The sequence below is a fragment of the Mesoplodon densirostris genome, chromosome 7 (genome assembly GCF_025265405.1).
Source record: "Mesoplodon densirostris isolate mMesDen1 chromosome 7, mMesDen1 primary haplotype, whole genome shotgun sequence".
NCBI lineage: Eukaryota > Metazoa > Chordata > Mammalia > Artiodactyla > Ziphiidae > Mesoplodon > Mesoplodon densirostris.
The window spans coordinates 11920029-11947743 of NC_082667.1; the positions used below are offsets into that span (position 1 = coordinate 11920029).

The following is a 27715-nucleotide window of genomic DNA, read 5'->3' on the forward strand; positions in this document are numbered from 1 at the left end:
GCCTATAAGCTTAAATTACACATAATGGCCCACCTCTGGAAACCCTGCTTCTCAGGTAATGAACATTAAGCTAAAATACCTTTGTTAAGCTCAAAAGAAACAACCTGACCAGGCCCACCTGTGAATGACTGCAGGGAGGAAGAAATTAACACATCCCCTCCAGAGGCTGATGGGAACCAGGAAGTGTATGACTTTACTCCCTCCCCTTTTAGGATAAAAGAAGCCTGAATTCTAACTCAGGCAAGATGGTTCTTTGGGACACGAGTCCACCATCTTTTTGGTTTGCTGGCTTTCTGAATAGCTGCTGTTCCTTGCCCCACCAACTTGTCTCTCGATTCATTGGCCTATTTGCTGCAAACAGTCCAAGCTTGGACTTGGTAACAAATTTGGGGGAGCCAGCCAGGGGCCTTGCTGCTTGTGGCCAGCTGCCCCACACACTGTGCCCCACCCCCCACCCCCATTGGGGGATTTTTCAGGTAAGGCCCTAGCAGCTGCTGAGACCACTTGTCCTGAGGATCTGCCCTTCAAAATTCCCCAAAGCAGCACCGGCTGCCCAGCGCTCGGCAATTGGAGCAAGGAATTGACATCTGGGAGATGACAAGCTCCATACAGTAGCATAAGTCGCTCTGGTATGGATAGCTGGAAACTCTATTTGGGGCTTTTTCTCTGGAATAAGCTAATTTATTTTGTATTTGAGTGGGATGCCCTATTAGAGAGAGGAAAGAGTTGTTAGACTTTTACCCAATTTGTGAACTGGTTTGTTTGTTTCTTTGGAGGCTAGCATTTGTGTGTGCCATTTGTGTTTTGTTTGTCTTGAATTTCGGTCTTTAAAAGTGGATTTTTATCCACTTTCTATTATAAAGAAAATCCTCTGAGGCACATTTTGGATAAGTGATCTGATTACAGTTATGAACCCATGACTGAGAGGAAAATGATATTTTATAATAACAATGTGTGGCCACAGTACCCATTAGGATCTCCACAAGGGGTTTAGGCAGGGTAATCTTGGGACCCTGTGTACCATGTACTGTCAGCCTTGCTGTGTTAATTACATAGCTTGTGGTCTCCTGTGTTGTTTGTATATGTAAAACCCCAAGACCAAACTTGGGGGTTTATCTATGATTTTCTCTTTGTCTTTTGGGGGTTTTCGTTTCATTTTGTTTGGTACTGTTTCTCCATTTACAGCCAAATCAATTTTGTGATATTTAAAACTTTTACTGGTGTCAAATGGAGGAAAGGAATAGAAAGGGGAAAAAAAGACCTGTCTGTGGGACATTCCCAGGGAGAAGAGAAAGGTTCAACTTGGTTTCTAAAATCACCAAAAGCCCCAGCCCAGAATTCAGCCCAGTTGCTTGATGCCAACGCAAAAAGTCATCCTTTTAATGGTTAGAGATGATCAAATCCTATTTATGGTTTTACAGTGGCTTTTTGAATGATTCTATAGCTATTTTGTGAAGAAGCAGGGAAGAATGATGAAATCCTTTGTGTGTAAGCATTTGTGCTATTATATCAGGGAAAATAAGAAAAGGAAAAGAAAAAGAGTGAAGATATGTTCCTTCAAATCTTAAAATCTTAACTCCTCCAACTGAGCTAGCTGTCCCAGCCGCTCTGGCTGTATGCCAATATATCCACCCCTTCCACCACCTTCCGTTCCTATCCAGCCCCAATTCCTGACACTGGGGCCCAGGACTTCCCCTCCTTCTAGGGATCAATTAGAAAATCCACTGCCCCCAGGTCTACAAAAAGATAAGACCAGAAGTGTGTGCTGTCAGCACCCCAGGGAAGGCCGAAAACACATGGCCAGTACGAAGACCATTAAAAAGGGATGCTGGGACACCTAATCTAAAACAATATACTCTAGGCAAGAGGATCACTTCTCCCACAGATTGACTTGTCAAAATACAAACCAGTGTATTCAGAAAAGGACAGAGAGGGCCAAAGAGTGGGGTTTCACTTGGATCACACCTCATCTGGCTGGAAACGTAGTGCACAGCTGTTCTGATCCCTGAGGCACTCTTGGACACTGTGCTGCAGCACACTCAAAATAGTGCCCATTACAGGAGAGATGCCAAATTACAACGGATTCAAAAGTATATAATGGGGCCTTACCTACACAACACCATCCAGCGAGTCAATCAGAATTGCATGATTTGTGCTAAAAATAAACCCAAAGACTGCTGTTGGACCTCCCCAGATGAGGACCCAACATAGGAACCTGTGCCACTGAGGACTGGACTCAAATGCCTTGAGCTGCAGGAAATTTCAGATACCTGCCAGTATTTGTGGATACTTTTTCAGGATGGGTGGAAGCGTATCCCACCTGGACAGAAAGTCTCTGAAAAGGATGCCTGGGTCTTGAACAAACTGAAAGCTGAATGTGAGTGTGGTATCACCACTGATATCTCCCTGTGGAAATTCGAGACCAGCAAGTACTTACTATGTGACCATCACTGATGCTCCAGGACACAGAGACTTTATCAAAAACATGCTGACCCAGGCTGACTATGCTATCCTGATTGTTGCTGCTGGTGTTGGTGAATTTGAAGCAGTTATCTCCAAGAATGGGCAGACCCATGAACATACCCTTCTGGCTTATACTCTGGGTGTGAAACAGCTAGTTGTTGGAGCTAACAACAGATTCCACTGAGCCACCCTACAGCCAGAAGAGATATGAGGAGGTTGCTAAGTAAGTCAGCACCTACATTAAGAAAATTGGCTACAACCCTGACATAGTAGCATTTGTACCAATTTCTGGCTGGAATAGTGGAAACATGCTGGAGCCAAGTGCTAGCATGCCTTGGTTCAAGGGATGGGCAGTCAGCCCTAGAGATGGCAATGCCAGTAGCATCATGCTGCTTGAAGCTCTGGATTGCATCCCGCCACCAATTCTTCCAACTGACAAGTCCTTGTGTCTGTCCCTCCAGGACATCTACAAAATTGTTATTGGTACTGTCCCTCTGGGTCGAGGGGAGACTGGTGTGCTCAAACCTAGCATGGTGGTCACCTTTGCTCCAGTCAACATTACAACTAAAGTAAAGTCTGTTGAAATGCACCATGAAGCTTTGAGTAAAGCCCTTCCCGGTGACAGTGTGGGCTTCAACGTCAAGAACATGTCTGTCAAAGATGTTCATCATGGCAATGTGGTTGGTGACAGCAAAAATGACCCACTGATGGAAGTAGGTGGCTTCCAGCTCAAGTGATTATCTTGAACCATATCAGTGCTGGATATTCACCTGTGCTGGATTGTCACCCAGCTCACATTGCTTGCAAGTTTGCTGAGCTGAAGGAGAAGATTGATCATCGTTCTGGGAAAAAGCTGGAAGATAGCCCCAAATTCTTGAAATCTGGTGATTCTGCTATCGTTGATATAGTTCCTGGCAAACCCATGTGTGTTGAGAGCTTCTCTATCCTCCTCTGGTCATTTTGGTGTTTGTGACGAGACAGGTGGTTGCTGTGGCTATCATCAAAGTAGTGGACAAGAAGGCAGCTGGAGTTGGCAAGGTCACCAAGTCTGCCCAGAAAGCTCAGAGGGCTAAATGAATATTATCCCCAATATCTGCCACTCCAGTCTTAATCAGTGGTGGAAGAACGGTCTCAGAACTGTTTGTCTCAATTAGCCATTAAAATTTAATAGTAAAAGACTGGTGAATGATTAACAATGCATGATAAAACTTTCAAAAGGAAAGGAGAATGTTTTGTGGACCACTTGTTTTGTGTGTAGTAGTTTTTAAAATCAGCACTTTAGAAAAACACACACATAAATAAAAAATCAGTACTTTTTAATTGGTTAAAGCCCTCCTGAAAGAAATTGTCCCCTGATTTGGACTAAGGCATTGGAACAACATTCATCCTGGAGACCACAATCAACAGGAAAAACTGAGAAAATGAATATTAATTTAACTTGGGATACAGCCTTGCCAGCTGCCCTGCTATGGATCAGTGGCTCCCAGAAGCAGGCTTAAATTAAGCCCCTTTGAAATATTGTATGATAGGCCATTCAAGGTGTCTGCCTGGGTGGGAGAATCCATAAATGCCCTAAAAGAACTAGCAGTTGCCAAATATGGTAGAACATTGAACACTAAACTCTGTTCATGAGGTCTGCCTATCCAACTGAAGTAAATGGTAATTTCATTGTAGCTGGAGAAGCATCAACCTATTTGTTTATTTTTGTCCAAATAAATAGCATAGGAATTTAGTATATGTATTGGGAACTGGAACAAAAACTCCAAGTTCAATTACAAATTAGACAACAAAATGCTAAGGGGTTTCATCAGATTCAAATAGTTGTGGATAAAAAAGGAAAGAGGATTTTACTACTGACTAAAGATTCTAAGATATTCATCACCCCCATTCAGCAGAAAGTAGCTAGAGTGGTCTTCATCCCTTTCCCCACAAGATTGTGGAATGGACACTGACAGTGGGGAACTGTGATAGGGAACAACCTTTGTATTCTATTATAAGTTAATCACAAAAGAGATGTTTCCTATAAGCTTAAATTATACATAATGGCCCATCTCTGGGAATCCTGCCTCCCAGATAATGAGCATGAAGCTAAAATACCTTTGTTAAGCTCACAGGAAACATCCTGACCAGGCCCACCTGTGAATGACTGCAGGAAGGAAGAAATTAACACATCCTCTTCAGAGACTGACTGAAACCAGGAAATGTTTGGCTTTAGTCCCTCTCCTTTTAGTATAAAAGAAGCCTGAATTCTAACTCAGGCAAGATGGTTCTTTGGGACATAAGTCCACTATTTTTTGGTTTGTTGGCTTTCCAAATAAAGTTACTATCCCTCGCCCCAACAACTTGTCTCTCTATTTATTGCCCTATCATGCTGTGAGCAATACGAGCTTGGACATGGTAACATTATCTTCTAGACCTTACTCTATAACTTCTGAAAGTCAGACATTATTTTTATTTTTATTCCCTTATGTATAAAATGTTTTTTCTCTGGCTACTTTTAAGGTTATCTCTTTAACTGGGGTTCTCAGTAGTTTAAATATATGCCCGGGTGTGGTGTTCCTTCTGTTTATTCTGTTTGAGGTTTACTGAGCTTATTCTAAGGGGGAAATTCTAAACCCTTTAGTCTTTCCAAGTAATTTATTTATGGTAAAAAAAAGAAGAGCTCTGATTTATACATCAAATCTAAACAATAGTTGTCCCTTGCTTTTGCTGCAGGTATTTATGAAAAGGGAGAGAAGGAAATCGGTATTTCTTGTAGTGATCCACCTGCCTCCCAGTTCTTAGCCAGCTGGTTTCACAGATCAGAGTTGCTGAGTGTTGGCAGGACCTTTAGGACCAGAAAGCAGCTCAGCCTTCTGGAAAAAGGGCCTCAGGAGGCACTCTGCCAATGTCTCAATGTTACAGGGCCATGTCCCTGAACATGGGACCCGGAGGGAGGGACTCCATCTCGCACTCCCCTGCCAGGCATGCAGCTTGGTGCATGAATTCTATTACGAACCTCAGCTCAGTGGTTTTTGGATCAAACAGGTTAAAGTACACTTTTCAAGACCACTATACCCAGAAAACATATTTCATCTTCTGGAAAAATCGGCCGCCTCTTTTTTTCTGAGGACCTTTGCAGAGACTGAATGAGAAGACAGCTTTGCAGGTGAGAACAAAGGATAATTGCTCTGAGATTCCTCATCTCCTTCTGTTTCCTCACTGAAGTGGAATGAATCAAAATGCTACTTTTGGATGTGGATAAGAATTTCTGAGCTCATCTGTGTTGAGAATTATGCCAGATGAAAAGGAAGCTATTCCCTTTGAGAAACCTGTATCAGGCATCTACTGTGTGTACGGCAGTATCCTAATTCTGTGAGAAGTTTTTCACTGGATAAAGACAGGCTTTTATTCTGAATTGATAAATGTGGAGCAATTTGGGAGCTTGCCATTGGTAGATGGGGGATAGAAAATGTAATAGCATCTAGGAAGGAATAGGCTGGTTCAGGTCTCAGTATATAACAGAGATTGTTGACACACTGTACAAATATGATCTTATTTAATCCTCTAGTAACATACTAAGTTACATAGTCAGATTTTTTCTCCCTTGGATAAATGATGCCCAGGGAAATTAAGTGCCCTGCTTAAAGTGTCAAAGAAACAAGGTAGATTCTAGTAAAAGAATTACAATACAGATGATATTAAATATGAATTTAAAACCATAAAAAAGAATGTAATTTTAAAAAATCTCAGCTGTAATGCCCCTATATTTGGTGTTTCCTTCTAATTTTTTATCTTTACATGAGTTATGTCAATATGCACAGAAAAAGGCTTTATAGCTAGTTAGAATTTTTGCACTGTCATTTTTATCCTTTTCATTTTCATCTTTAAGACTCATATGACAACATATATATCATAACTTTTATGTTAATGGGTTTTAGAGTAGTAAAATAATGATAGATCATAATTTATGTAAATTATAGAGAGACACTGAGATTGTGTCCAATACTTCCCTGTTACTTAATATTGTATTCCTTTACAAACTTTTTCAGCGTATTTTTCTTCATCTGAATTGTTTTCTTTGAATAAATTCCCAGTACTGGAATGGCTTTGTCAAAAGTTTCAAAGTGTGCTCTATAGGACTTTGCCCACTATCAATGCTGGCAACCCACTAAAATGAATCTCCTCAGTTTTAGTCAACTGCATTTACTGAACACATTTGTGCTTTCAGTGTGTGTGTGCACACACATGCAGAAAGTTCTCCCAAATGTACTTGTTGATACTTTAATATCCCCAGTAATCTGGCATCAAATTGAACTTTTCATATTTTCATGTAATCTTTTTGTGAAATGCTCCTCGCTAATGTCTGATTAGTCTTTAGAAATGATACATGTCTACTGCTGTCTTGATACTTTCCAAGATATGGCACAGTTACTTCTATTCTGGTCTGAGCCTTTTTTCAAAGGAGCAACTGGTAGAAATTCCCATGCCCAGAACATGGTTGGCCTCCTGCAAGTACCTGTTGAATGAATGAAGGAGTCTTTTCCCCCTTGGTAAGCAGAGTGACTAAATCGATTATGTTGATACAAATACATAGTACATTCAATCACTAAACAGACATTGAGTCCTTACTGTGTGTAATAAACATTGAGAATAATAAAATAAATCATTTGAGGCCCTGCACAGAGGACTGACAATCTAGAAGACAAAATGCAATTTACTGTAACAAGTTGTGTGATTGAAATATGTACATAATCTTAGGGGAGTGCAGAAAAGAGAGTGATTTGTTTTGTTTGGATTGAGGAAATAGAGGGAGTCAATAGGGGAAAAACTGAAATTTGAGTAAGACTTTGAAACGGGAGCAAAAGCTGGATTTAGAAGGTCTTCTGGAAGTAGAGCATAAATAAAATGAAGAAAGGCAGGAGTTGTTAAATCAGATACTGAGTTAAAGAAATATTCTGTGGTCTTGTGGGGAATAGAAGGACAACAGAGGAGACTAATAGACTTTACCTTGATAGTAAAAAAAAAAAAAAAATTTCATTTACAGGACTTAAGTGAGTCTTACCATTCCCAGTGACTGCCCACAGCAGCTACAGTCAAGATACAAACAACACTTTAAAAATTAACTTAAAATGGGTTAAAGACTTAAATGTATTAAGACTTGAATTCATAAAACTCCTAGAAGAAATCATGGGGGAAAAAACTTGACCTTGGCCTTGGTAATGAGTTTTTGGATATGACAAAAGAAGCACAAGCAACGAAAGCAAAAAATAAAGTGAGACTATATTAAACCAAAAAGCTTATGGAGGGCTTCCCTGGTGGCGCAGTGGTTGAGAGTCCACCTGCCGATGCAGGGGACACGGGTTCGTGCCCCGGTCTGGGAAGATCCCACATGCCATGGAGCGGCTGGGCCCGTGAGCCATGGCCACTAAGCCTGTGCATCCGGAGCCTGTGCTCCACAACGGGAGAGGCCACAGCAGTGAGAGGTCCATGTACGGCAAAAAAAAAAAAAAAAGTTTATGGAGAGAAAAAAAACAATCAACAAAATGAACAACCTATGGAATGGGAGAAAATATTTGCAAACCAATAAGGGGTTAATATCCAAAATATGTAAAGAACTCTTACGAGTCAAGGGCAAAATATATATATTGTATATATATTTAATCCTGTTTAAAAATGAGCAAAGAAGCCCTGAAAAGACATTTTTCCAAAGAAGACATACAAATGGCCAATAGGTACATGAAAAGATGCTCGAAACAAAATCACAATAAGAATACCTCACACCTGTTTAAATGGCTATTATCAAGCAGACAAGAGATAAGTGTTGTCGAAGATGTGGAGAACAGGGAACCCTAATGCACTGTTCCTGGGATTATGAATTGGTGCAGCCACTATGGAAATAGTATGGAGGTTCCAATAAAAATTATAAATAGAGCTACCATATGATCCAGTAACCCCACTTCTGGGTACATATCTGAAGGAAATTAAATCACTATCTTGAGGAGACATCTGCACCCCCATGTTCATTGCAGGACTATTCACAATAGCCAAGACATGGAAACAATCTAAGTGTCCATAGATGGATGAATGGATAAATAAGTTGTGGTATATCTATACAGTGGAATATTATTCAGTCATGAGAAAGAAGAAAATTCTGCCATTTGTGACATGGATAACTTGACAGCATTATGCTAAGTGAAAAAAGTCAGATAGAGTAAGACAAATACGCTATGATCTCAGTTACATGTGGAAACTGAAAAAAACCAAACTGATAGAAACAGAGAAGAATGGTGGTTGCAAGCGACCAGGGGTTGGAGGAGATGCAAAGATCTTGGTCAAAGGGTACAAACTTCCATTTATGAGATAATTTCTGGAGATCTGGTGTGTAGCATGGTGACTATAATTAACAGTGCTGTATTATGTACTTGAAAGTTGCTAAGGAGTAGATCTTAAATGTTCTCACAACAATGCAAAAAGAAATATGTGATGTGATGGAGGTGATAACTAACCTTCTTGTAATCATTTTGCAATGTACATATGTATCAAATCATCACATTGTACACCTTAAACTTACACAACATTATATGTCAATCATATCTCAATAAAGGTGAGGAAAAAAGAGAGATAACCACTCCCTTAGTGGTTCTGGTCAAGACTCTCCTCCCCTCAAATCATGAAGGGACCTCCCAGTTAAATGAAGGGACTATTTTTCTCCCCAGATAACTGACAAAAAATCCAGGTAAAAGGGAACACATATGAAAAATCAAAACATTAATTTGTCCAAGATTCTCCAACATGTTAAAACAGCAGGATCAAATAATGAAAAGAAGGCTTTGGTAACTGGAGCATGACTGCCAATAGACACAAACTAATACTAGTTCCATTTCTCCAAGTACAGATTCTACCTGCTCATCCCAAAGGACCAGTGTTCCCAAAGGGTTGAGCTGAAGAGGAGCAGGCCCTGAACACAGTGACCAGAGAGCTGGGAAGCCAAGTAAGTAGAGAAGAAGCCAGCTGAAGTCAGTTTCCTAGGATTGATGAGCTAAATTCGTGGATACCAAAAATAGACCAGGGATGACCTTTAAAAGAATAGTCAGGAACATAGGTAAATAAATGAATTTAAACAACAGTGACTTTCTCCTAATATCTACAGGGTTTTACATATTCCAAGTTTAATGCCATTTTGAGCCTAACAAGAACTTTCTCCATAGTTCTTGTCAGAAAGAGTTAGCCAGTCATTCCCAGGAATATGGCAGCTGACATCTGACACCATCCTCTCTTCAATGGCCAGTTCTAGTGCAATCTCCTTTAAGAACGCTATAAGCTTCCACTGAGAAGTATTCTCTGTCTTTTGTGAATCTCGTAGGCCTTAGGCAGAACATTTGATTTGCCACAGTCTTCTGTCTACATTTTTAGTCAGCATGTTATGATCCAATTCTTCTGATAATCCTAATTTCATACAGTGGGTCAAAATGTAGAAATGCTGCTTTATATTACATAGTAATATATACTATACACATCAGACTCTTAGGTTTCGGGATGGGATAAGGCTCAAGAAGAGGTGAGGATTGGGGATAGGGTGATTGAATTCATTTTCAATATCATTTGGTAATAAAAATGAGAAGAATAAGTTATATTTTAAAGCATATCAAAATGGCTGCTTCAAAATGTCATGAATTCTATAGCATTGTAATTGCATATTTATGGGATAAGTTAGCTCTTTCTATGGGGCATGTGTTAGTTGTGTACGTGTTTTATTTTCCTTATTAGATTATGAGTGCTTAAATGACAGGAAATCTAAGCTCACAGTTGCTCAGAGAGTTAGTTGATCAAAGTTAAGTGTATCAGTCAGGGCCCAAGCGGAAAAGTAGATTTGTTACAGGGAATCGACCTTATGCAATTGTGAGGACTAATTCAGCAGTTTCTGTAAGGCTGTTTCTTCCCTCCTGGTGCTGAAGACTGAAGTACACAGGGAAGGTAGCCGGGAAAGGAACGTGAGAGGGAGAAAGAAAAGGCTGAAACCCACAGTATAAGCTGAGGCTCATGGGGCCGGAGAAACTTTGTCAGTCCTACTGACCCTGACCTTGGTAGAATGGGTGTCCCGCAGAAGCCAGGTTCTTTTGTTAAGGAGCTAAACACCCACACCTGGCCCAGGTGACAGACAAGCTGAAGGCAGACCTGGGGAGAGTGAAGCACTTGCCAGCCCAGCCCCTATGTTGGGTCGTGAAGTTAGCTGCAAAATGCCTGCTGCTTCAATTCTGCCCTCCAGGTCCTCCTTAGGAATCTCTCTGTGGCCCACCCTAACTGGAAATGTGCAGAGAAGGGAATTCTGAGAAATGTAGTTCAGCCTAGCTGAGGTGACACTCACCACGTGTGTTGAGATGACAGTGACTTCTCAATAAATATTTTTTGAGCGATTGCATAAGTGAATGACTGCATGGATGAATAAATCAATACTTAGGTTTCCAGGCTAGTCACAAAAGTCTATTTCAATTATAATGAAGCCATACTAAGATACCGTTGAATAAAAATCAAGGCCAGACTTTGGTAAGGAGAGCCTTTATTTGAAAGGATTATTTCAAGAGTGGGAAAAAGGAGTGCTGTGATAGAAAGAGGATATTATTTCAACAGGAGAACTCTTAGACCACAACATCTACAAACACCTGAAAGGTCAGGCAGGAAATGGTTATTCTTTTATGGAAAGGAGTGAGCAAGGTTCATGGAGGATCATTCTGAATGCCAGTGTTGGCTCGGGCTGAGGGTAGGTCACAGTGCAGAGCCCTGTGTGGAGGAGAGAAGCTTGATTAGTGTGCACTCAAGCCGATAACTTTTGTTAAGACATGAGAACACTTTGTTCTGATGGTTCAGTGGGGATAAACAGTCAAGCTAACCATTTATGAAGGAAGAGTAAACAGGGCTACAAAGAACCCAGTTCTTCTGCCCATTTTTTAATTGGGTTGTTTGGGGGTGGGGTTGATGTTGAGTTGTATGAGCTGTTCATTTGTTGAAGATTGGGAATTTGAAGGCTTAGTAGCTGGCCTTGTCATAGGTAACAGGGGGACATGGTGAGTCTTACTAAGCTGAACGGAGGAAGGACAGTTCTTTGCAGGAAGACATTTCAAAAACACAAAGGGGATGGAGAGGTTTCTTTAGCAATTGCTGTTTTCCAGGATAACAGGGCTTAGGTGTCTTTGTATGTCTTGCAGCACTTCTCATCCCTTGGTTTTTGATCCTCTCTTTAGATTAAGGTATCTGCCAAGATGTTCCACTTACAAGGCCCACAACTGCTGCAGATGTTAGAGAAATCCTTGAGGAAGAGCCTCCCTGAGTCCTTAAAGGTGAGAGTGGAACATTCTTAGGGAAAAAAGGACTAGCAACAGCCTCAGAAAAAGGTGGGAAAGAGAACAAGCATTCACTGAGCACCTACTCTGTGCCAGACACACTCATCTTGCATCTCATTTAGTTCTTATCATCTCTCTGCAAGGCAGGTATATCATGTCTGTAGAACCAAAGAGGAAACGGAGGCTCAGTTAGATGACTTGACCAAGATCACAGCAATAGTGAGTGGCAATGCTGTGATTTGGATCCACTATGTTCTTTGCTGTGTGATGACCCCAAAACTTTCCCTTGTGCCCTTTCAACTCTTATGTTATATAACACTGGAAGTTTGTCCAGAACTGGCAAAGTTAATGTGTAATTTATTCTTCCCAAACAATCAAGTGCCTGATTAAAAGTTAACCATTATGATTCTTCTTTGTAATTAATAACTGGTCAATTTCTGTTTTGCCAAACCCCAAAGGATTATTATGTTTAACTTGGGGTGAGACAGAAATTGTGTTTAAGAAGTGATCTTATACCATAGAGAAGTATTTTTTCTTGGAATAATGTATGTTGCAAAGGGACTAGGCTATTGCTAAAGAGTGCCACTGCATTATGATAAAGGCATTAATTCATCAAGGAGACATAAGAAAGGCTGAAATGTCTACACCCAACAACAAAGGCTCAAAGTACCTGAGACAAAAACTGATAGAACTGAAAGAAGAAATAGGGAAACACACAGGTATAAAGACTTCAACAGGGCTTCCCTGGTGGCACAGTGGTTGAGAGTCTGCCTGCTGATGCAGGGGACATGGGTTCGTGCCCCGGTCCGGGAAGATCCCACATGCCGCGGAGCGGCTGGGCCCGTGAGCCATGGCCGCTGAGCCTGCGCTTCCCGAGCCTGTGCTCTGCAATGGGAGAGGCCACAACAGTGAGAGGCCCGCGTACCGCAAAAAAAAAAAAAAAAAAAAAAAAAAGGCTTCAGCATTCCTCGCTCAGCAATTTGTAGAATAGGCAGAAAACCTATAAATATATGTGAACTTATTACATATGAAATACAATGAACCAGCTTGAACTAATTGGCATTTATAGAATACTTCCCACAACCACAGCAGAGTACATATTATTTTCAAGTGCACATGGAACATTTACCAAAGTAGACCATAATTTAAAAAATTTTAGAAGAACTGAAATCATACCAAGCATGTCCTTGAACAATATAGAATTAAACTCAAAATAAAAAAAAACCTGAAAGGTGTCTGGGAAATACCTGAATTTCTAGAAATTATACACTTCTAAATAAATCATGCTTAAAAATCACAAGTAAAATTAGAAAATATTTTAGTTGAATAAAAATACAACTTTTGAAAAGTTTTGGGATGCAACCAAAGCAGTGATAACTGGGAAATAGATAGCATTAAGTGCTTATAGTAAAAAAGAATAATGGTCTCAAATCAATGCTTTAAGTTTCTACCTTAGAAACTAGAAAAAAAGAGTAAATTAACTTCAAAGCAAACACAATTAAGAAAATTATGAAAGATAAGAGCTGAAATCAATAAATTTGAGAGAAGAAAAACAATTAAGAAAATCAATAAATCTAGACTCTGGTTCAGTGAAAAAAATCAATAATGTTGGTAAAGTTCTAACCAAACTGACCAAGAAATAGAAGACACAAATTATAAATATCAGGAATAGAACAGGGAGCATTACTACAAACACAATAGACATTATAAAGATATTAGGATACACTATTTTCAATAGTGAGCTCATAAATTTCACAATGTATGTTCTGTGAAAAGCACAAATTACCAAAGGTCACTGAAGAAGAAAAATGCAAACTATATTGTTGTCCTATATCTATTGGAGAAATTGATTTTGTAATTTAAAACATTCCAACAAAGAAAACTCCATGCCCAGTGGTGTCAGTGACAATTGCTACTACACATGTAAGGAAAAAATAATACCCCTTCTACACAAACTCTTGCAGAATAGAGCCTAGGAGAAAACACTTCCCAAATCATTTTATGAGTCCAGAATTACCCTGATACCAAAAATCAGAAGTGGGTATTACAAGAAAAGAAAACTACAGAACAATATCCCTTGTGAACAGAGATTACCCTCAACAAAATACTATCAAGTCAAATCCATCAATATATTGAAAGGATAATACATCATAACCAAGGAGAGTTTATCTTGGAAATGCAAGGCAGGTTCAACATTCAAAAATCAATCAATGTAATTCACCATATCAACAGACTAAAAAAGAAAAGCCATATGATCTTCTCTCAATAGATGCAGAAAAAAATATTTGACAAAATGTAATATTCCTCATAGAAATAAAACTGTCAGCAAACTAGGAATAGAAGGAATTTCTTCAACCTGATAAAAAGCATACTGGAAAAATCTACATCTATCATCATACTAAATAGTGAAAGAGTGAATGTTCCTCCTAAGATCGGTAACAAGGCAAGGATATTTATTCTCACACTTCTATTCACATGGTACTGGATATCCAAGCCAGTACAATAAGGCAGGAAAAAGAAATAAAAGACATATGTATTGGAAAGAAATAAATTAGTGTTTATTCACAGATGGTATGATTGTGTAATGTAAAAAATCCTAAGGAATATACAAAAAAGCAACCCTAAAAAGCTCCTAGATATATAACTAAGTTTAGCAAAGGCTTTAAGGTAAATATACATAATACAAAAATTTTTTCTATGTGCTAGCAATGAACAATTGGAATTAAAAATTAAAAATCAATACCTTTATAAGCACCCCCCCCCAAAAAAAAACAAGAGACAACAACAACAAAAACCCTTAGGTATAAACTGTTAATTTACAAGACTGGTCTCTAAAATAAATCTCATTTTCTTTTGTTGATGAATCACAGCTCTGGACTTCTCAGGGCAGCATGAATATGATGTATAATTCAGTATAGTTAATTACACTGATCATGCTGATGGGAAACCTGGAAGGAATAGCATCGTATTACACCTTTTTTTTTTTTTTTTTTTTTTTTTTTTACCTTTTTCTGGTGCTCTGACACCTTGTATAGGGATCATGTGTAGACTCAACCATGAGTGCTGAGTGTAGCCCAGAGACACTGATCCTTCTGACTGAGGTAGGGTAGGGAACTGTCGAGAGGAACAAGGTCAGAAGTCAGACTGTTCTGACCCCACAAATTCATTGTTTTCTGGGTAACACTGCAAAAATTAAACATCTCTAAGTCTCAGTGCTCTTGCCTGTAAAATGAGTAAAACCGTAAAGTAAATACTCTCGGTAGACATTCCTCAACCTTAAAGAGGGTTATGATTACCTTGCAAGCTGTTGGGAGGATTAAATAAAATATGATAAAATGTATAGCCAACACTTCTGGAACACTTACCAAATATCAGGAACTACACAAAGCGCTCAACATGAACTCAAAAGTCTAACTCAAAAGTCTTTTGTGGGGCTTCCCTGGTGGCGCAGTGGTTGGGAATCCCCCTGCCAATGCAGGGGACGTGGGTTCGAGCCCTGGTCTGGGAAGATCCCACATGCCGTGGAGCAACTAAGCCCGTGCGCCACGACTGCTGAGCCTGCGCTCTAGAGCCCATGAGCCACAGCTGCTGAGCCCGAGTGCCGCAACTGCTGAGGCTCGCGCGCCTAGAGCCCGTGCTCCACAGCGGGAGAGGCCACCCAATGAGAAGCCCACGCACCGGAAGGAAGAGTAGCCCCCGCTTGCTGCAACTAGAGAGAGCCCCGCGTGCAGCAACAAAGACCCAACGCAGCCAGAAACAAATAAATTAAATAAATAAATAAATTAAAAAAAAAAAGTCTTTTGTATTTTTTTTTAGGAAGAGGAGTTACTAAATCAGTTAGGTGCTCTGTGGACTGAGATATTTTTATCTTGAGTGGCTGCTTTGAAAAGTTTTCCAGGTTAAATTGTTTTCTTCCATCTCTATAGGGTAGATCTCTGATGTTTGAATTGTTATTTACTTCTTGTGTTAAGTGGGTCCCAACTTTTTGGAGAAAATTCTTGGCACTACTAGCCTTAGCCAACTCTCTTGTGAGGCAAAGTAACCCACAATATGAGATCCTCGGTTTTAATGAGTAAATATGGTTCTTTTCCTCTCTACTCAGTTGATTCTTTGATGACATAGTTTTTTCCCATAAGCAGAAATCTAGAATATTTGTAGGAATGGTTCTTGTTACAAATGTATGACCTAAAACTCATTCTCATTCAATACTCACTAAAGTCTCAAGTGAGAGAAAAATTTGTGTATCATGGCCTGAGGACAGCCCATCTCTTTCTCAAAGTAGTGGAAACTATTATAAATAGGTTTATCTCACATGTTAACTCCAATTCATTCAATTTGTAGTGGCTGCCTGCATCACTGTGTTCTGGCTTAGTGTTGCTACCATGTGCACAGAAATGCGATATATAAATGTCACTGGTTCCAAACTCCAATGTTTAAAAAATGTATTTTTATTATTTTTTATTTTCCCTAAAACTGCTTTTAATTTCTATATTGAGCCCCTGCTGATGGCAGAAATTTAATAATTTTATAAAAAAACAGTAAAGTCAAAGTTTGCCTCCCCCTCTTTCCCCTTAGTCTGACATAAACATTTCATGGCAAAGGTAGGGATGCACAGGGTGAGGTGTGGTCCTTTGTCACTGAAATGTTCACCATTCCATTGATCCCTGGTCTTTGGCATTCTTCCATACCATCTGCTGAGGCATCATGTTTCCAGTGCATTTAGGTCCTGAGGTCTGCCCTAGTATGTACTACTGTTTTTCCCCTCCCCACAACTGCAGGGTCCATTCTACTTTGGAGAATCTCTTTCTCAGCCTCTTCAGTGTTTTGAGGGCACCAATGTTTGAACCGATGCTTGTAGTAAAGATTAAACAGATTGCCCAATATGTGATGTTCTTGGACCTTGGTCACCAAAGCTTGTGTTCTTAATACTATGCTCTATCTCTACTTATTAAGTAGGCAGGAGTTCATTTAACCTTTCTGGAAGGTAATTTGGAGATGTGTGTAAGAAAGAAAATCTTTAAACTGCAGTTGACGTTTGATCCAGAAATTCCCCTTCTAGAATTTGTAATATCAGGCATATTTGCAAAGATTTATGCAAAAAAAAAATGTTCACTGAAGAAAAAACTGTTAAAATTAGAAAACACTGAAATGACCAGCAATAAGAGATCGTAAAATTGAATTAGAGTCCTTCCATAAAATGGCTATTATGCTGTCGTTAAAAATGACTATGTAGATTTGTTTACTGAAATGGAAATATGCTCATAGTATAGTGTGTATGTGTACGTATGGGGGGAAATAGATGTTAAATTAATATGTATTAGGTAATTTCATGTTTAAAAACTATGTGTAAATAAACAGAATAAAATGGAAAGAGAACACTAAATTCTGCAATGTGATAGTAGATGATTTTTAATTTATTCATTTTATTTATCTGGATTTTAAAATATATTCATATAATATTCTCATTGTTTGACCCCAAAATCTAGAACCTAGTAGAACCTGAAGATTGAACTGAATGCCCTATTAGGTACTTACCCTCATTTCATAGAAATAAACTTTGAACTGATCAAACGCAAGGCACTTTGCCATCCCTTCCTAATAAGCTGACCCTCTCACTTTGTCGGAATACTGCAGGTTTATGGGACCGTCTTCCACATGAACCAGGGGAACCCTTTCAAGCTAAAGGCCCTGGTGGACAAGTGGCCTGATTTTAATACAGTGGTTATCCGCCCTCAGGAGCAGGTAAGGTGCCAGATGTGGAATGAATTTGCATCTATGTTTGTATCTGCTATGAACCTACCATGTACCTTGCAATGTGGTAGACCCTGGGGATACCAAAATGAATTGCAGTGATAGTGAACAAGTCCCTGTCCTCAAGAACTTCACAGCCTGGAGGGAAACACAGACAAGCAGATAAATTATAACATGTTTTGAAAATGTACAAAAACATACGAGATACAGAAGTAGCACTGACCAAGAGATGATTAAAACTGTAAATGTCAGGGGATGCAGGGAGAGGATCAGAGAGCCTTCATAACAGACATTTCACCAAAACTGAATTTTGAAGAATAATAGGTTTTTGACAGGTTGACAAAAGCAGAGATTGCATTCTAAGCAGAGAAAATAACACCCCAAAATATGTGAAGTTAAACATAAATAATGTTAAGGAAATATAAAGAACAAATTACAATGCTTGTATCTGGGAATATATTTTCAGTACCAGACTTTTAAAAATCACTCAAACTAAGTGGTTAATCTGTTTCAAATATAAATATGTTGCAAGCATATTGCAAATATAAAATAAAAATTCATCTTATAGTATTTTGATATAAATTATTTACAAGTAAATTTTAAATGTATAGTGACTTTAAAAAAGCAAATTAAACAGAATACAAAAATAAAGATAATTTAATTATTGAAATCTAAAAATGGAATAATATTCACTTTTTTATGCAACCTTTAAAAGAGAGGTTTTTGGTGGTATTAATGCTGAGGCATTTCTGTGCAACAGCTTCCAGCTATTCTACCCTTGTTGGGTAGTTGTCCTCTCCTTCCTTTGCCTTCAAAATAAATCTCACCCTTTATTTGTTAATTTTGAGGAGATCTTGTTGAGCAAATTTTGCATTTCAGTTTTGTTGGGAATATGAATTATTTTGTAAACAATAGTGCATTGTGGTTTACATTTTAAAGACATCACGTGTCTTCACTCTGTATAGCTTTATCACATGTGAGAATTCTAATACAAAGTTACCTGTGTCAATTTCAATATTGTTTTCATAATCCATTTGTTCTGAGACTCTTTGAAACAGAGTAACATTTACTCTTGCAATGGAAACTTGACTTTGACAAAAATTCCTTCCTTCTCCTGAGGGATTACAGAATTACTGAAGAATGCTTTGTAAACTGGTACGTGTTTGGCTGATTTGAAATTGTAATGTAACATATAAATACCTAGTTCATCAAGTTTTTCTTACTCATAAGTGGAATAATTAATTAAATCCTTTACTTAGTCTTATGATGTAAATGATTCAGGAATGATGATAGTACATCAAGAAGAATATCAATATTTAGGTTTGTAAAACATCACTGTATAATGAAATACCAAGCACAAGTATTCTAATCACTGGGTATAGTCAATTTGATTTATTTATATTACCCAACCAAACAGGAGATGGCAGATGACTTTGATCACTACACCAACAGCTACCAAATCTATTCTAAGGACCTCAAGAACTGTCAAGAATCTCTTAGCACATCAGACATCATCAACTGGAAACAACATTTGCAGATCCAAAGTATGTAAGGGATCTGGGATATGTGCTGGCTGCTAGGACTGCTCATATCTATATACTTGTAGGGTCACTTTTGATCCTGAGTACATTCCCCTACAACCTTTATTTCCTTTTAGCAAACTCCAGACACTCAGCTTGATGTTCATTCCCTGGATCAGCTGCCACCATCTCTTCAGTGGAGTTGAATTCAAACATTACAAACTCTAAGGTTCTTTTAAGAACGTGTGAGTGATGCAAGTTCTCGTTACCGGAGGATTCATGATATATTTTTCAGACATATTCAGGATCCCTTAGGGTGATTGGATGTGAGAGCAGAGCTCCCCCTCTGGCCTTCCATTCCGAGAATTAGAATGATAAGTCCTTGTACCACAGAGCACTACCCCAGTCACAAGAACACCTGTCATTGTTGGAGTCAGACTCCCTTGGGTGATATCCTTGCTCTGCCTGTTACTTGCTTTGTGATCTTGAGCAAGTGATGTAACTTAACTATTATTCAGTTCCCTCACATATAAAAAATGAAGATAATAAAAGTACCTAAAACATAAGGTTAATGTAAGGATTAAATGTGGTATCAGACCAATACCTGGGCATATAGTATGTGAACATGCAAGGTTGCCTACTGTTTTCTAAATACCAATTCTCCTTGATTTCACAGTACTATAGTCAGGATTTCTAGTATTATCTCTGTATTGCAGAAGAGAAAACATGCTTAGGTAGCTACATGGCCATGGTCACATGGTCATTTGCAACAGCAGAGGCAACAATGTCCGACTTTAAGTCCTGCATAGCTTCTGTTGGGAAGCTTCGTGAAGCATCTAAATGGACAATTGCTTCTCTCCTAAATTTATCCCTCTCTAGGTTCACAGTCCAGTCTGGATGAGGTGATACGGAATCTTGCAACCACTAAATTCGTTAAGGTCAAGCAAACACAATGCATTCTCTATGTGATGTCTGAGACAGCGAGGAAACTTCTTCCTTCCCTGCCAGAGACGAAGAACTTACCTGCTGGATATGGCAGACCCAAAGCCATGTGAGTTTGAAAAAAGACACTCTGCACTATTCACATCTTTCCCTATTGAAGTAGCCTCCCAACGTCTCCCCTTATATTCACTCTTGTCTCCCTACAATCCATTTCCAGGGTGATTGCTTTTAGTAGGTAATGTGGATTATGTCCATTCAACCCGCCAAGAAGCCATCGAGGTTTCTCAGCATACTTTTTTTTTTTTTTTTTTTTGCGGTACGCGGGCCTCTCACTGCTGTGGCCTCTCCCGTTGCGGAGCACAGGCTCCGGACACGCAGGCTCAGCGGCCATGGCTCACGGGCCCAGCCGCCCCGCGGCATGTGGGATCTTACCAGACCGGTGCACGAACCCGTGTCCCCTGCATCGGCAGGCGGACTCTCAACCACTGCGCCACCAGGGAAGCCCTCAGCATACTTTTAATAAAACCAAACTCCTTTATGGACTTTCAAGGTCCCGTAAGACCTGGAACCCATCACCTTTTGGACTTCATTCTGTCCCTCTAGCTAACTCCCACCATCAGCTCTGGCCATCTTTCTGCAGCTCAATCTCATACATTCACACATGCATTTGCACTCTGCTTACAATGTCCTTCCCTCTGATCTTCATATATTTGCCTCTTTCTTGCCATTCATACTCTCAAATGTCATTTCCTCAGAGAGTTCTTCTCAGAGAACCCTGTCTAAAACCACCGCCTCCCATAAGTCTTCAACTGCAAAACCCAATTTTTATTCTTTATTGCATTTATCATTATCTGAAATCAGCCTGTTTGTGTATGTACTGACCTGTTTGTTCTTTGACCCTCTCCCCTACAACGTTTCAAACTCCACAAGTGCAGCGACCTTCTTTATGTTGTTCACTGATAGATCCTCAATACCAGACTGAACACATAGCAGAGGCTTGAAAAATATGCATTTAATGAATTCACTTCACAGAGCAAAAGTTTTCCAGTAAAAATTTAAACAAATTATATATTTTCCCCCATTGATGTCCAGTCTAACACTGAATAGAACGGAACACTGATGGTGGAGATTTGAGCTGGAGATGCCCAATCCTATGACCCTGTGTGTTAATGTACCTGGAAAAGCTTTATTCACATTGTATCACACATGACACCTGAAAAGCACCTGCACATCTATAATCTCATTTGATTCTCCTGTCCACCCCATGAGATAGACAAGGTAGGAGATACTAGCCCTAGTTTCCTGACAGAAAATAGGCTCAGATAATGAAACAGCTTGTTCAGGTCACATGGATGGTTAAGGACATAATGGGCTTGAGTCTAGATCTCCTAGTTCCACATGGTGGGCTCTTTCTAGGACACCCCCCGAAGCCTCTTTACAGCCTGCAGATGCCTTCAGATTCAGTGTTCTGTACTTCGGGGGCCACCTGCATGCCACATCACTCCCCCTCTCTGGACTTCATTCAGTTCCCACAGTGGCCAAGGACCCTCTCATGCCAACATTCTAAGATTCCATGATTCTAAGCTCTGGTTTTATATACAGCTTGCTAGCATGTGCTTTGGGGCACTTGCCTATTTTCTGTTTACCTATTTTTCTTATCTGTAAAATGGGGGTGATATCAATTCCCTCATATTAGGGGGAGAGTCACTGCATTGCTGAAAGGACCGATACTTAATTTTTATGTACTTCTAATTGTTTATGGGCACAAGTCCTAGGTACTCATGATGTAATTGCTCTTATATCAGTATTTGAGGAAGGTACTATTAATATCCCCACTTTATAAAGAAGAAATGGAGGCAGAGAGACATTATGTTGCCTGCTCGAGATCACACAACTAGCCGGATTATGAATCCCGGCGGTCTGGTTGCAGAATCTATACCTTTACCTGTGCTCTCATTTGCATTGTCTGAAGACAATTTGGGGGCAAACAAAATATAATACTCCACAGTATGTGTGATTTATGGACTGTTCTTTTTCCTTCTTCTCAATAGTAACCAAGAGATGTTTAAACCCTCATCCCTGGATCCTACCCATGCTGCCTTGGTGAATAAGTTCTGGCATTTCGGTGGCAATGAAAGGAGCCAGCGGTTCATCGAGCGCTGTATCCGGACCTTCCCCACATTCTGCCTGCTAGGGCCTGAGGGGACCCCTGTGTCCTGGTCCCTGATGGACCAGACAGGAGAGGTGCGGATGGGGGCCACCCTGCCTGAGTACCGGGGCCAGGGTCTCGTCTCCCATATGTTGTTTGTCCACACCCACGCTCTGGACAAACTTGGCTTCCCCGTATATAACCATACAGACAGAGCCAACAAAATCGTACAGAAAATTAGTCACAATCTGCAACATATCCCCATGCCCTGTGATTGGAACCAGTGGAACTGTGTGCCTCTGTGAAGCAGCCACAAACCCAAGACAGTGCTGGGTGGGCTGGTCACATGGCAAGAGATGCCGGGGTTGGGGGTGGGCAGAAAGAAAGAATAAACTGTAATCAGCAGTAAAGCAGTGTGTGTTGTTTGGGCTCTGGGGAAGCAGCGTGAGAGGTCAACAGAACCACCAGAGTCCCTACTCCCAAATCACTCATGAATTTCCCTTTGGGTCCAGCAGACCTTCCTATTTCCTCCACATTCCAACCCTGGCAACTACCATTCTATTCTGTGTTTCTGTGAGTTCAACTTTTTGTTTTTGAAGATCCCATGTATAAGTGATATCATGCAGGATTTCTGTTTCTGTCTGGTTTATTGTACTGGTTCACAATTTTCTTCTAGTACATATGGCTAGTAAGGAAACTATCCATAATCAATAAGGAATAAATGCAACCCACTGTTCTAGTGATGTCATTGTTCTTCTTTCCAGCACCCTCATATCTATCTCTATTTAGAACGTGTACATGGAACGCAGAGCAAGACAACTTAAGTACTATAGCTTGTCATATCACAATAGCAGGACAATTTAACACCTTGTTTTCCAGAAACAACACACATGCAAAAAGAAAATTGATATTTAACAATAACTGTTAAAATGTATGTGGCAGAGATACTTTAAATTTGAGGTAAATCAGGAAAAATCTATAAAATTGGATCAAATTTGTGGGATTTTATCACACATAACATTTGTACATTCTGTTAACTAGGTTAAATCTGTAACTATTGAATATGACATTTTTTTCTAAATTGACAAGACAAAAAAATTGGCATGTTATCAACTTGTTTCAAGTTGCAGGATGAATATGAATTACTTGTATCAAGACAAGACTAGGTAGAAAGGGATACTTCAAATGTAATGTTCTTTTGTGTGTAAAGAGGAGTTTTACAATTAATATCAGCCATTATTCTCATACCAAGCTGTAGAACATTTTATACAATTTAATAAAGGACTTTACATATTGAAAACCCTCCAACTAACATTGTACGTTATGCACTAATGTGCTGTGCGGTTTCAGAAAATTAAAGCTTCGAAAATGTTCAGGAAGACGACCTTACTCTCAACTTTCTCTTGTAGTACAATCCACCCTTCTAAGAGTTCAGAAAGGAAACAGAAAATATGTTGCATTGTCATCAAATATATTTTCAAGATAATGAATTTTTTGTCTTCCTCAGAAAGGAATTTGAGAGTAGAATAGTGCATTATGTACTAATCTATAGTGGTATGCATCTATATATTTATGTATGTATATTTTTTTCCTCCAAGACACAAGAATTTAAAAAAATTCTCACCTCTCAATAAAGCCATGAAACAACAAAATGCTCACATCTCTAATGAATTAGTGTAATCATAGGTACATGATTATCAGAGAAGAAAGACACTGAGGATGTACCAGTGGTAGAAAAAAAATAAGAATTCTCCAAGCTGATACATCAAGGAAGAAGCACTTCCTTATTTTGGGAGATGACCTGAAATTCTGTTGGTCTAAAACAGCACTTCTATATGACATCTGCAATCATCATCGCATCACTGGAATTTTCTGAATACTGACAACATAAAACAGCACAGATTCTAGTAACAAATTATATTAGCTGCTTATTTTTACCTGAAAAGGGCTTTATTTTACTTAAATTTTGAAGGGTATTTTCACTGGGATGTAGAATTTTATCAATGTTTTTCCTGAAGCACTTTTTACGATGCTGTTCCAGTGCACTCGAACTTTGTAGTGATGAGAAGTCAACAGCAATTCTTATTATTTCCTGAAGGAAGTGTGTCTTTTATGTCTCTGACTGCTTTGTCCCCCCACTTTTTAATTTTATGTATTTATTTTATTGTGGTTGAAAAATATGAGATCTTAACAAATATGTAAGTGTACAGCACAGTATTGTTCTCTATGAGCACAGCAGACCTCTAGAACTTTTTCATCTTACAAAATGGATACTTTATACTCATTGATAAGCAACTCATCATCTTTCCCTCTCCCCAGCTCCTGTTAGCTACCACTCCACTTTTTGCTTGTATGCGTATCATTACTTTAGATACCTCATATAAGTGGAATCACACACTATTTGTCCTTCTGTAACTAGCTTATTTCACTTAGCATAAAGTCCTCAAGTTTCATTCATGTTGTCATATATTGCAGCATTTCTGTCTTTTTTAAGGCTGAATAATATTCCATTCTATGTATGTACCACGTTTTCTTTTTTTTTTTTTTTTTTTGCGGTATGCGGGCCTCTCACTGTTGTGGCCTCCCCCGTTGCGGAGCACAGGCTCCGGACGCGCAGGCTCCGGACGCGCAGGCTCAGCGGCCATGGCTCACGGGCCCAGCCGCTCCGCGGCATATGGGATCCTCCCAGACCGGGGCACGAACCCGTATCCCCTGCATCGGCAGGCGGACTCTCAACCACTTGCGCCACCAGGGAGGCCCTTACCACGTTTTCTTTATCCATTGGTCTGTCCACGGACATTTAGGTTGCTTCCACATCTTGGCTATTGTAAATAATGTTTCAATGAACATGAGAGTGCAGATAGCTATTCAAGATCCTGAGTTCAACTCCTTTGTCTATATACCCAGAAGAGGAGTTGCCAGATCACACGGTAGTTCTAGTTTAAATTTTTGGAGGAACTGTTATACTGTTTTTCACAGTGTCTGCACCGTTTTACATTGCTACCAACAGTGCACAAGTGGCTGAATTTCTCTACATCCTTGCGAACAATTTTTAGTTTTTGCTTTTGGGAAAAGCTGGAATTTGGGGGGTTTGCCTTGCTCACTCTGCATTAAGCTGGGGGGGGAGGGGCTATTACCAGTGAGTGTGCACTAGTTCAAACCATCACCTTTGTTCTCAGTGGTTCCCAACATGGGGCTCTTTCCTCTCAACACTCAGACTCAGGCAAGATGGAAAAATAAGTCCCTCAGGCTGCTCCTGAAGAGTCAGACCATTGCATGTCCTTTCCAGTCTTCTCATCTTCCCTGGGACAAGCTGGGAGTTGGGGTCTTCCTCCCAGCATGAAGTGATGTGCTGCAGGGCTTGGGGGAGTATGGTAAGAAGGTACCACATATTTCCCTAGTGGCTTCAATACTGCTGGTTTCATGCCCACCTGGTGTGCAGGAGCCTCTCAAGTGGTCTCTGGATTTCTCACAAGGGGAATTGAGCTGTGTATTATTTTTAAATTGGTGTGCCTAGGGTTTGGAGAGTGTAGGGTTTCCTATTATGCCATTTTACTGACTCTGACTGCTTTTATGACTTTCCTTTTAACTTTGCCTTTCAGAAATTTAATTATTATATTTCTAGGCTTGTTTTACTCTGTGTTTATCATGCTTAGGGTTTATTGAGATCCTTGCTTGTGTAGGTAGATATTTTAAACCAAATTTGCAATTTTGGGGCCATTAAAAAATGTTTTGTTCCTCTCTTTTTTCTACGTCTGGGACTGCAATTATACATCTGTTAGATAATTTGATACAATCTCACATGTCACTGGGGATCTAGTCTTATTTTATTCAGAATTTTGAATATTAGAACCAGAATTAGCTAAATTATCAGACATTCATGAACTCCACTGGCCTCATGCGTATGACTGGACCTAGGGCCCTAAGGAAAGAATTATTGCCACTAAACATTTCAATGCACATTAGCACATGCCTATTGCATTGTATTAGATAATTTTTCATTTATTTAATATAACATTTCTATATGCTTACCATGTACCAGGAACTTAAGTTATTATTGTCTAAGCAATTATAACCATGCATATCTAAATTAAGAAAAGATATGATCTTATTTCTGCTTCTACCTAGGATTTAGAAAGTGGAGAAAGCTTGGTTCCCATACTAATGATGAGAAAAGGCTGGATAAACTACAAGATCAAATATTTTCTGGAACTCATTAGGGATCAGTAGGGAAACCCACTAGCCTGAATTCCACTTAAGGATGGGCCCTTCTTCGATAAGAGTACTATTATTTACTCCTTATTGTAGATACAGACACAGAGACATGGAAAGATCAACTAATCAGTCCAAGGTCACAGTAGGTAAGAGGTGGAGTCAGGATCTCAAGCCTGTTAGTTCGGCCCCATCTTGCTCACCTGAGCCCTTCTGCTATGCTGCTTCTGTCGTCATTGGCAGCCGTAACCCAGCACCCAGAGAAACACTTCCACGAAGACTGATGCCAGTGCTCCTGAAGCTTTTCCCTTGTATCTGACCCCAAAGTGTGTGAGAAGATTTATGTCTGCTATCTTGTGTAACACAGCAAAGGTAATAACCACAGAGTCAAGGAAGTGTCACCGGCAAATCCCATTAACAATTCCCGGGGAGTGTGTACATGTCCATCCTAAACTCCCAATCTATCCCTGACCCCTCCCACCCTTCTGCTATATTTAAAATAGATAACCAACAAGGACCTACTGTATAGCACAGGGAACTCTACTCAATATTCTGTAATAACCTATATGGGAAAGGAATTTGAAAAAGAGTAGATGGGGTATGTGTATAAGTGAATCACTTTGCTGCACACCTGAAACTAACACAGCACTGTTAATCAACTATGCTCCAATATAAAATAAAAATTAAAAAAAACCAAAACCAGTTCCCGGGGAATACAAATAGAATCTGGGTAATAAAATAAAGTCTAACCTTTCTCTTTTATTTTGTGCTTCATCTGGCTTCATTTGCTCACAAGGTGCCTCGTGCAGAGGCCTCACACCTGGTGCTTCAGACCAGAGTTCCTGGTGTAAATGGCTGCACGGACACTTCAGCTCTGAGGGCCGTGTGCAGAAGCACTGCCCACAACGCTGAGATTCAAGATGGTGGCAGTGGCAGAGGGCCGTGTGCACAGACCCTGCACCCGACACTGCCATCTGGAGCCCTGAGCAATATGCCTGCCCCAGACCCTGGAGAACTCCACACCCGCCCTGCCAAGGAGAGAACCCTATAAAGCAGCCCTGCCCACCACCTGTCAGGGAGAGTGTGTGCTCTAGAGCCAGAACTTGCACCTCTCCATTCCCTGATGGAAGAATAAAGCTTTCCTTTGCTTCTAAGCTGAACTAGTTCTCATTTTATTGATGGGAGCGACGCCAGGCAAGAGGACCCTTCTTGGGGACCCACCGGAGAGGGTTGGTAACAGAAGAGCAGAGAAAACCCTTGGTTACGTGACATGCCAACACTATTTTTTTCCAGCTGGGAAAACATTCCAGAGAGGTTAAGAGAGTAGTTTAAGGTTAAAGGGTAATAGAGACTCTTGA

General features: G+C 39.9%; 1 protein-coding gene and 1 pseudogene across 1 annotated transcript; both read left to right on the forward strand.

Moving 5' to 3' along the window:
* Positions 1-2470: 2470 nt before the first annotated feature.
* Positions 2471-3647, forward strand: LOC132492998 (elongation factor 1-alpha 1-like; annotated as a pseudogene).
* Positions 3648-11702: 8055 nt separating this feature from the next.
* On the forward strand, positions 11703-22450 carry LOC132493707 (glycine N-phenylacetyltransferase). The gene is made up of 5 exons (XM_060104467.1): positions 11703-11780; positions 17418-17525; positions 18952-19078; positions 19934-20105; positions 22048-22450. Exons 1-5 carry the CDS (start codon positions 11703-11705, stop codon positions 22448-22450), a joined length of 888 nt encoding a protein of 295 aa, XP_059960450.1.
* The last annotated feature ends 5265 nt before the right edge of the window (positions 22451-27715 follow it).